Here is a 9,260-nt window from a genome sequence, read left to right on the forward strand (position 1 = left end):
TGTGTTGCATTTTAGTGCATTTGCCAGCAAACGTGTTAAAATACATTTGTGTCCTGACTACATGTGGCAAGTTAGGACATGTTTTCAAAAGTTTCGGAATTTAACAGGAGTGAAAACGTGCTCATGATTAGCTTTACCTTAGCCAAGGGTGAGTGTCGCTGATGGGTTTTCCTGGGACTCTGGAGATCAGCTGCCATACCAGCAGGGAACTGTTGTTTAGGTGCTTTCTGCTTTTCCTGAACTGTCAAATGAAAGTAGCATTTCATTTACTTGCTTTGCAGGAAAGGATGAAAAGGAATGTTTTATGCAATATTGGGAAAATTAAAAATTAAAAGCTGAATATTAGTCAGATGGGAGGTTGGGTGGTGGTCACACAAGTAGGAAGCCATGCTTGCACAGGGGGCCAAATTGCAGTTTCAGAGGACCTGATGCAAGATCAGGATTTTCATAGCCACATAACCTAGAGCATGGCACCATATTCAGCTGTTGTTTCAAACGTGGCCAAACTCTTTGCAAGGGAAGTTTTGCCTCAGCTGCTCTTGGGCCAAAGGCTAGCAGCTTGTTTTCTGACCTACCCACAGAAGGTCAGCGTAAAGTTGCCATAAGCACTTTGTACCATGCTTATACCTGGCCAGCTAGACAGAAAGGTATGTGTTTACGCCCAATCAATGTCATAGCTGCAAGGCACAGATTCAGCATTAATGATCACAAAGTCACTGCAGAGCACCAGTAACCCTGAGTCAGCTGCAGCACTGATTTGCTGGGCAGCACTGGTTCAAATGGTACAAACCATTTAGTAAGTCCACACCTCAGTCCTTCCCCTTCCCAAAAGGTAGAGGATGAAAACAAATCTCAGGCAAAACATGCTGAGAGGAGTCACATTTTGGAAGTACTGCAAAAAGACAATTTCATCTGGGGGTAAAACAGACAAGTAGAAATCAGGAAATCGGCTGTGGCAGGGTCCTTAACCTTTGGCAGAGATAGGGCAGGCAAATCCTGCTGCCCCTCTAAGAACAGCTTCTCAGCCTAATATCTCCTTGATCATTTTTGGACTCTTCAGCACTGTCTCTCAGTCATGGCTGTCATGTTCTTAGAAATATTGTCACCCATGCCACATGGTGAGGGAATACATTTTTTTTTTTTGCTGACACAGCTATTATAATAAAACCCCTAACACAAACACACTTAACAAAGGTACCACTTTTTTCAGACACAGAATCTCCAACAGCCTATACAGAAGCACCTTCACACTGGTACATCCTGGTTCCTGACAAAGAAATGCAGCAACAGTGTTTTGTGTGTAAGGCATCATAGAAAATCGACATTTTCACATTCATATCCGATTAGTCCTGCTTCAATACACACCAGTGAGGGATGGGTTTGGGTTAGGTTTTTTTTGGTTGTGGTTTTGTTTGTTTGTCTTTATCTTTTCTCTTTTTTTCCCCCCTTTGGAAGGAGATGAAAAGATCAGAAACTTGAATAAAGTGCAAGTTTTAGAATGAGGAAACTCCCCTCCAGCGTATCTGTTTGCTTGGTGCTTAAAGGTGTGGTGTGACAAGGAGCAGCCTTGTGGGAGCCTGGTGGGCTCAAGAGGTCAGTCAAGGGGTTAAATCTTGTATTTGCATCTCCCATTCAAGGGTTTGGGTTAGAAAGCAGAGATAGCTGTCCAGGTTGCAGTGCACTGGGACTGACAGAGGGAGTGTACATGTATTCCAGATTTCCTGCTTGTCCAGAATAGAGACTCTACAGAACAACTTGTGGAACTAAGCACCCAGGATAACATCAGTTAAAGCTTTTTCTTCTCTTTTTTTTTTTTTTCACCCCTTAAAGTTATGAAACATTAAAATGGTTGAAAAACATACCAAAAGCATAATGCAAAGCATCCACTGTCACAACTCCCACAGTCACTCTGTGAAATCTTTCAGTGACACTAACTCTGAAATTCAGATGTAGCTACGATGGAAAGTAAAAACTGCATATGCCCGTGCAGGTGAAATTGCATATACCAGGGAGAGGTGGACAGATGACTTTTGATACTGATTGTGCAGTCCTGTCATGGTCATCCAGCAGGTCTTCTGAGGTAAGCTGTTACAGCAACTAGTGTGAAAAAAACCAAACCAAAAACCCAGACAAAGACCAAAACCAACAACAAAATCACGTTCTGCTTAATATCCAGATTAAAAGAAGCGGGGAAGACACTATTCATGGAGTCCCTTAGGAAGCGGAGGAGGATCACGAAGCAGAAGCTGTCCGGCTGTCCGCGCCCCACGGTCTCGCTCCACCACTCCGCAAGGTGAGCCTGCTGCAGCTCTCCCAGTCCCCTCCCTCCGCCGGTGCCCTCTGCCGCACACCGCTCCTCAAGCATGTCCGGGGACCGGGCAGGCGCGGGCAGAGGGCGAGGGACCCCCGGGAGCTGCCGCCGCAGCGCTCCCGGTCCCATCGACCCCGGCCCGGCCCCGCAGCGCCGGGTCCAGGGGCTGCAGGTGCTGCCCGGATGGGCAGGGCCGGCCCCGCCGCGGAGCCCCCGCCGCTCCCCGGTCGTCGCCAAGGAAACCGCCCGGCGGCGCGGCCCCACCGAGGGAGCCCCGGGCTCGGCGGCAGCGTTGGCGGCGCCCCTGTTACCCCCACCCCGCCCTGGGCGTGCACCCTAGCGCTGCCAGCGGCCGCCCCCCGCCCCGGCCCGCGGGTGCGGGTGTTGCCTGCCAGGGGTGCGAGGCCGCGGGGAGGGGGGCGGAAGGAGGGGCAGCTCCGCGAAGGAGCGGGAGGTCGCTGCGCCGGGCTCTGTGGGGCGGGCGGCGGCGGCCGCAGAGACAAAGGGAGCGGAGGCACTCGGCGGCTGGGAGCTTTGCGTGAAATGCGGCGGGGGAGGGACAGGCTCCGTCCCCCACAAAAAAACAGCCCCAACCAAATGCCCCTGTTGCCCCAGTAAACGAAATATTCTCTTGACCGATGGAAAATTAGCGGCTGCCCTCGCCGGGGTTACCGAAAGGCGGTGGCTGCCGCACAAAGACCCCTGCCCCCCCAGCCCCGGGTGATCCGCCGGCCGGGCAGCCCCCTCGGCAGCCTTTCCTCGCCGGAGTAATTTTAACATCCTTGTTTATAAACAAGAGGCGTTTGGAGGAGATTACCCGAGTTTGGGAAACGATCGTTTCTGACGCTCGTTTCTGCTCCTTAAAAGGGGCTGGGGATGGGAAGGGAGGCGGGGGGGGGGGGGTCTGGGCCAGCCTTGCCCGCACAGCCCGGCGGGGGGGCCGCCCAGCTCCCGCACACGCCGCCCCCTCCCTCGAGAAGGAAACCGGTCGGGTCCTGCTATAGCCCCCAGCCCATAGCTGCTGAGAGCTGGAGCTCTCCGTTAATTCGGCACGCGTTAGTTTAGGGTTACATCTTGTTCGAGGGTTTAAATTCAACGTAAATACACACCCGGGGTATCTGGGGTTTAGGAAAGCGCGAACGTTCCCCCGACAACGTCGCTTCGCCCCGATAACGCGGCTTCGCCCACTGCTTGAGCGCGTGGAAACGCAACGGTGAAATGGGTCACAGCCTCAGAAAACACTTTCAAAACACAAATCAGGAATAATCAGACAGCAAAATTTAATTAGAGCCGGAGGCTAATCACAAAATATTTTATTCCAAACCGATATCGCTGTGGGGGAGGGGTCCGCTCCTGCCTCGGGAGCAGCTCCCGCCGTCGTTGCTGCTGCTGCTGTCGCGTTTGCAACATCTGGCCTACAGACCTACTAATTCCTACTCGTGATCTCGTTTGGCGAAACCCGATCTACGTGGTTCAAATACCTTCTAAATTGGGGGCGACTTAACAATCGCGACCAATTAAACCCAGGGAAGAAAAGAAAAGGGAAAAAAAAAAAAAAAAGGGAAAGAAAAAAAAAGGAAAAAAGGCAGCAGCAGCAGCAAATCCCCTCCTTCCTTCCTTCCCTCTCCCCCCGCCCGGGATCGCACACACTATCTGTTGCTCTCTCACGGCGGCAGCTGGTGGGGGCAGGCGGCGGGGCAGGGCCGGACTCACACTCGCTCGCTCGCTCGCTCGCTCGCTCGCTCACACTCACACTCACGCCCTGGGCACCATTGTCCCGCCCGCCCGCTCCGCTTTATCGGGGTGCTTTGTCCGCTCCCCGGCGTGGCGTGGCGCGGATCTCTGCGCGCCCGCCCGCGCCGCGCCGGAGCGGCGCACACATTCATTATCGGCCGGGGGCTGATTTCAAACCGCTGCCATCGCGGCTCCATTGTTCGCCAGGCGGCCAGGCCCCGCCCCCCTTTGTGTGGCGCGGCGGCGATTGGCCGGCTCCGGGCGGAGGGCTGCCGTCACCGCTCGGGAAGCCCATTCATCTGTGCACTTGGGCGTTGGACTCCGCATCTTATTAGCAACCAGGGAGATTTCTCCATTTTCTCCTTGTCTACAGTACGGCTACAAATCTGGGATTTTTTATTACTTCTTTTTACTAAACTTGGGCTCCTTTTTTTTTTTTTTTTTTTGCTCGACTTTTTCCTCCCTTTTTTTCCCCTCCCTCCTGTGCTGCTGCTTTTTGATCTCTTCAACTTTAAATTTTTTAAAAGGAGTGCATTATAATCGGTTCTGTTCTCTCTTCTCCTTTTTTTTCCCCTCTGGTGTGTGTGTGTGTTGCTACTGCTGCTGGTCGCCCAGTATTTATACCAAACCAACGCTCTTTGTTTCCCCTCCTTTTGGATCTGTTGAGTTTCTTTGTTGAATAAGACAGCATGGGTGCCCAGTTCTCCAAGACCGCTGCAAAGGGCGAAGCCTCCGCCGAGAAACCGGGGGAAGCAGTGGCTGCATCTCCATCCAAGGCGAATGGACAGGTAAAAAACAACAAAAATATAAAAAAAAAAATTAAACCTACTCTTTTTTTTAAGCCAACTTCGACGGACTCTCTTTCATATCCTGTTTAATTCTTCTTCCTTTGATGCCCCAGTGGCACATTCAATGGAGAATACGGTCGATCCTTTTATCTTTGCAACTCGAGGCAAAGGAATATTTTCTTTTTTTAACGGGTTCGACTTTGAATGATTCGTTCCTTTATCTTTCCTCCGGGGGGAGGGGGAGGAGGGGGCATCTTTTTTTTTTTTCCCCTTTTTTTTTAATCCCTCGTGTATCGTGGTGAAGCGTCCCAATGGCTCGTAAACGGAAGGATCTTACACCGCTCGGCTTTTCTGTCCGCTTACCCTCCTCCCGAAGACCCCCGCTCACTAGCCGAATCACCTCCCGCGGTAGCCGGATACCCTTGTGGCGGCGGGGAACGGAGCCGCCCGCCTGGGGCTCGGCGGCGGGCAGCCCCTCGGGCGGGAGCGCGGAGCAGGGGCTGCGCCTCCCGCCCCGTCCGCGGCAGCTCCGCCGGGTGGTCAAGCAGCCGCGGGGTTGACGGCTCTCAAGTCACCACCCCCCACCCCCAAGCGTGAGCCGGCTGCCGAGCCGGCCGTGCCCCGCTCAGCGGCGGCGTTGCGGGCGGGCACCCCCCGCTGCCCCCGCAGCTGCCGCCCGGGGCAGCCCGCCGCTCTCCGGGCGCCTGAGAGATGCAAATGCGACAGAGGGGGGAGACCGGGGAGGGCGGGGGCGCTTCCCCGCAGCGCCCGGGCAGAGAGGGGCAGCGGTGGCGGGCGGGGGCTCCGGGGCCGGGCGAGCTTTGTTAGCCTTGCCTTGCCTTGCCTTCCCCGCCCCGTGCCGCCGCCGCGGCTGGACGGGGCGCGCCGGGGGCGGGGGTGAGCGGCGAAGCAGCCGCTGCGTGGAGCCGCGGCGCCCTCTGGCGGCTGCCGCCCGTCGCGCCCGCCGCTGGGGGCGCCCGCCGAGGCCCAGCCGAGCGAGAGTCGGCGGAGGGCCCGGGAGTTTAAACCTTGGGAGCAAAAAGTGGGCGAGGAAAGGCCGCTGGGCGGGGAGGGTGGCTGCGCCCCGTGTTTCCCCCAGCCTCTCGGCACCGCTGGTAACATTGGTCGCTGTCTTGCAGGAGAACGGCCACGTGAAAGTGAACGGCGACGCCTCCCCCGCTGCAGCGGAGGCGGGTAAGGAGGAGGTGCAGGCCAACGGCAGCGCGCCCGCCGAAGACACGGGCAAGGAGGAGGCGGCCTCGTCGGAGCCCGCCTCCGAAAAGGAGGTGGCCGAGGCGGAGAGCACCGAGCCGGCCTCCCCGGCGGAGGGGGAGTCCTCCCCCAAGACTGAGGAGGGTGCGACCCCCTCGTCCAGCAGCGAGACCCCGAAAAAAAAAAAGAAGCGCTTTTCCTTCAAGAAGTCCTTTAAGCTGAGCGGCTTCTCCTTCAAGAAGAACAAGAAGGAGGCCGGCGAGGGCGCCGAGAGCGAGGGCGGCGTGGCCGCCGCGGCGGAGGGCGGGAAAGAGGAGGCGGCAGCCCCCGAGGTGGCGGGTAGCGAGGAAGGCAAGGCCGCCGCCGAGGAAGCCTCCGCTGCCGCCGCCGGCAGCAGCGCCGAGGCGGCGAAGGAGGAGGTGGGGGACTCGCAGGAGGCCAAATCGGACGAGGCCGCCCCCGAGAAGGCGGCGGGAGAAGAGGTCCCGGCGGCGGCTGTGGAAGAGCCGCAGCAGGCGGCGGAGGGGAAGGCGAAGGCAGCTGAGGAGGCGGCGGGCGCCGGTGCCGCCACGAGCGAGGCGGGCAGCGGCGATCAGGAGGCGGCCCCAGCGGAGGAGCCGGCGGCGGCGCGGCAGGAGCCCCCCTCCGAGAGCAGTCCGGAGGGGCCCGCCGCCGAGCCGGCGGAGTAAGTGCCGCCGCCGCCCCTCGCCGACGGACTTTTCTTCCCCCCTGTTTGTTTGTTGGAGTGGTGCCAGGTACTGGTCTCGGAGAACTTGTCTACAACCAGGGATTGATTTAAAAGATGTTTCGTTTCTTTTTTTTCTCTCCCCCCGCAGCTCCCATCTCAAATCGTTGTGTGTTGCCGCCATTCCAACTGGCGGAGGGGGGCCCCCCTCCGCTCTCCTCCCACCCTCTATAATTTTTTTTCTTCTTTTTTTTTTTTTCCCCCATCAGTATTAATGTTTTGTTTTGGTTGGTTCGGGTTTTTTTTGGTTCGGTTTTTTTTTTTCAATTTTGTTTTTTAATTTCATACTTTGCAACTCTTCATATTATAAAACTTTTCCCGATCGGTCTATGGACATGCCCATATATGAAGGAGATGGGTGGGTCAATAAGGGATATCAAATGAAGTGACAGGGGCCGCAGTGGGGAACCCGGGGTGCGCAGCCCTTGCTGGGAGCGCGCCCTGCCAGAAATGATGTAAGGGGTTAGTCTTTTTTTTAAAAGAAAGTTATTACGATGTATTTTGTGAGGCAGATGTTCTATAAGGTTTACAACACTACAAGTCTTGATTAAGAAGGAAAGGAAAAAGGAAAAAAAAAAATAAAAAATCAATACCCAGATAAAGAGATCATAGTCTTAGGAATTCATTTAAACCATAGGAACTTTTCACTTATCTCATGTTAGCTGTATCAGTCAGTGATTAAGTAGAAATACAAGTTGTATAGGCTTTATTGTTTATTGCTGGTTTATGACCTTAATAAAGTGTAATTATGTATTACCAGCAGGGTGTTTTTAACTGTGACTATTGTATAAAAAAAAGACAAAAACAAAAACAAATCTTGATATCCAGAAGCACATGAAGTTTGCAACTCTTTCCACCCTGCCCATTTTTGTAAAACTGCAGTCATCTTGGACCTTTTAAACACAAATTTTAAACTCAACCAAGCTGTGATAAGTGGAATGGTTACTGTTTATACTGTGGTATGTTTTTGATTACAGCAGACAATGCTTTCTTTTCCAGTTGTCTTTGAAAATAAAGGAAAACTCTTCAGATGCAATGTTTTTTTTTTTTTGTGTAGCATCTTGTCTATCATGTTTTTGTAAATACTGGAGAAGCTTTGACCAATTTGACTTAGAGATGGAATGTAACTTTGCTTACAAAAATTGCTATTAAACTCCTGCTTAAGGTGTTCTAATTTTCTGTGAGCACACTAAAAGCGAAAAATAAATGTGAATAAAATGTATAATTTGGTTGTCTTTCTTTTATGGACACTCTGGTAGCTTAAAGGGATTGGTCAGTATTTGCCTAAATTTGTATAGGGAAAGTCGTGTTTGCTGTTAGCACTAGCTTAAAGAAGTACCTTCCTAGATCCTGGACTCTGTAGTACTGTGCATCTTTTAGAGATATTGGGCAGCGCACCAGGTAGTTTATAGGCTTTTCTGGCTTTAAAGAGAAGACTGGAAGGCAGTTTGAGGATGTACAGTGTACAGTTCTCCTGTCCAGGCTCCATCTTGCTTTCAAGACCAGAGCTATCCAACGTGAGAGTCTTGCTTCTTGAGGAAAATCAGATTTTGTTTGAATTGCTTAAGATGGGGCACCGAGATTTTTTACGGCGAGTTGCTTAAAAATTAAGCTCTTGAACAGATGTCCCACTTATGTCTTGGTATGCTGGTCCGACTTTGGGACCTAGGTGATTAGCTTGAAAGCCTTAGCCTGGAGGGGGAAAAGGAGAATTAACACTGCCATTCTGCTCAAAGTAATTAAAAGCAATATTCTCTTTTTTTCCTCAAGTGCTACTCCCAAGTACAGGTGAGTTACGAAACAGATTTCAAAATTTGTCTATAAAAATAATCACTTGGTGCTTACCTTTAATTGTTAGGCTTTTTGGCCAATTTCCAGCATATTGCTCAGGGCATAATATGCCTTAATAAAACAGTGGGCTTATGCAAGAAAAGCAGCGATGGTATTTGGAGGGTGGAAATTGATTCAAGAAAGTGTTGCTTCTAAGTTTATAGGAGAAAGTTTAGTGTTATGCTTATTTGCTTCCACCTAAATTTTCAGCAGAAACCTTTGGAAGCAATTATGATTCATTTTATGAGAAAATGGCACGTTAGCACCTTGTTCCCTAAAGAACAAAGCCTAAACTGAATGAAGTATAGATTTCCTGCTGAATGCGTGCTTTTTTTTTTTCCGTTTGTTTTTGTTTTGTTTTGATTTTCTTCTTTTTTAATTCAGCTGTCTACCATTTTAACTTTGGCTTGTATGTACTCTAGTTGCCCTGGTATTTCTCTATAGCTTTAGAAATGTATTGAAACTATGCTATAATTGCTGAGGGACAAAAATAAATGGATGTAAAACAAGATCCTCCACACCAGTGTCATTCTTGGAGTACATGTGTTTGAAGTCTAGTGCATAACTGCTTTGCTAAGGGGTTTTTATAACATGGCTGTAAAAACCTGTTCTGAGACGCATGATGTCTTGGCCATAGAGT

General features: G+C 51.9%; 1 protein-coding gene across 2 annotated transcripts; it reads left to right on the forward strand.

Moving 5' to 3' along the window:
* The first annotated feature begins 4,131 nt into the window (after positions 1-4,131).
* MARCKS (myristoylated alanine rich protein kinase C substrate) lies at positions 4,132-8,015 on the forward strand. Of its 2 annotated transcripts, XM_057413199.1 has the most exons (3): positions 4,132-4,417; positions 4,661-4,833; positions 5,973-8,015. In XM_057413199.1, exons 2-3 carry the CDS (start codon positions 4,735-4,737, stop codon positions 6,732-6,734), a joined length of 861 nt encoding a protein of 286 aa, XP_057269182.1. In that variant the 5' UTR covers positions 4,132-4,417; positions 4,661-4,734; the 3' UTR covers positions 6,735-8,015. The 2 variants fall into 2 exon arrangements, with proteins under 2 accessions (XP_057269182.1, XP_057269181.1); XM_057413198.1 differs by having other exon boundaries at positions 4,135-4,833.
* The last annotated feature ends 1,245 nt before the right edge of the window (positions 8,016-9,260 follow it).

This window comes from Pezoporus wallicus, unplaced genomic scaffold (genome assembly GCF_028554395.1).
Source record: "Pezoporus wallicus isolate ANWC-B61680 ecotype Strahan unplaced genomic scaffold, APGP_CSIRO_Pwel_v1 contig_7505, whole genome shotgun sequence".
Classification (NCBI taxonomy): Eukaryota; Metazoa; Chordata; class Aves; order Psittaciformes; family Psittacidae; genus Pezoporus; species Pezoporus wallicus.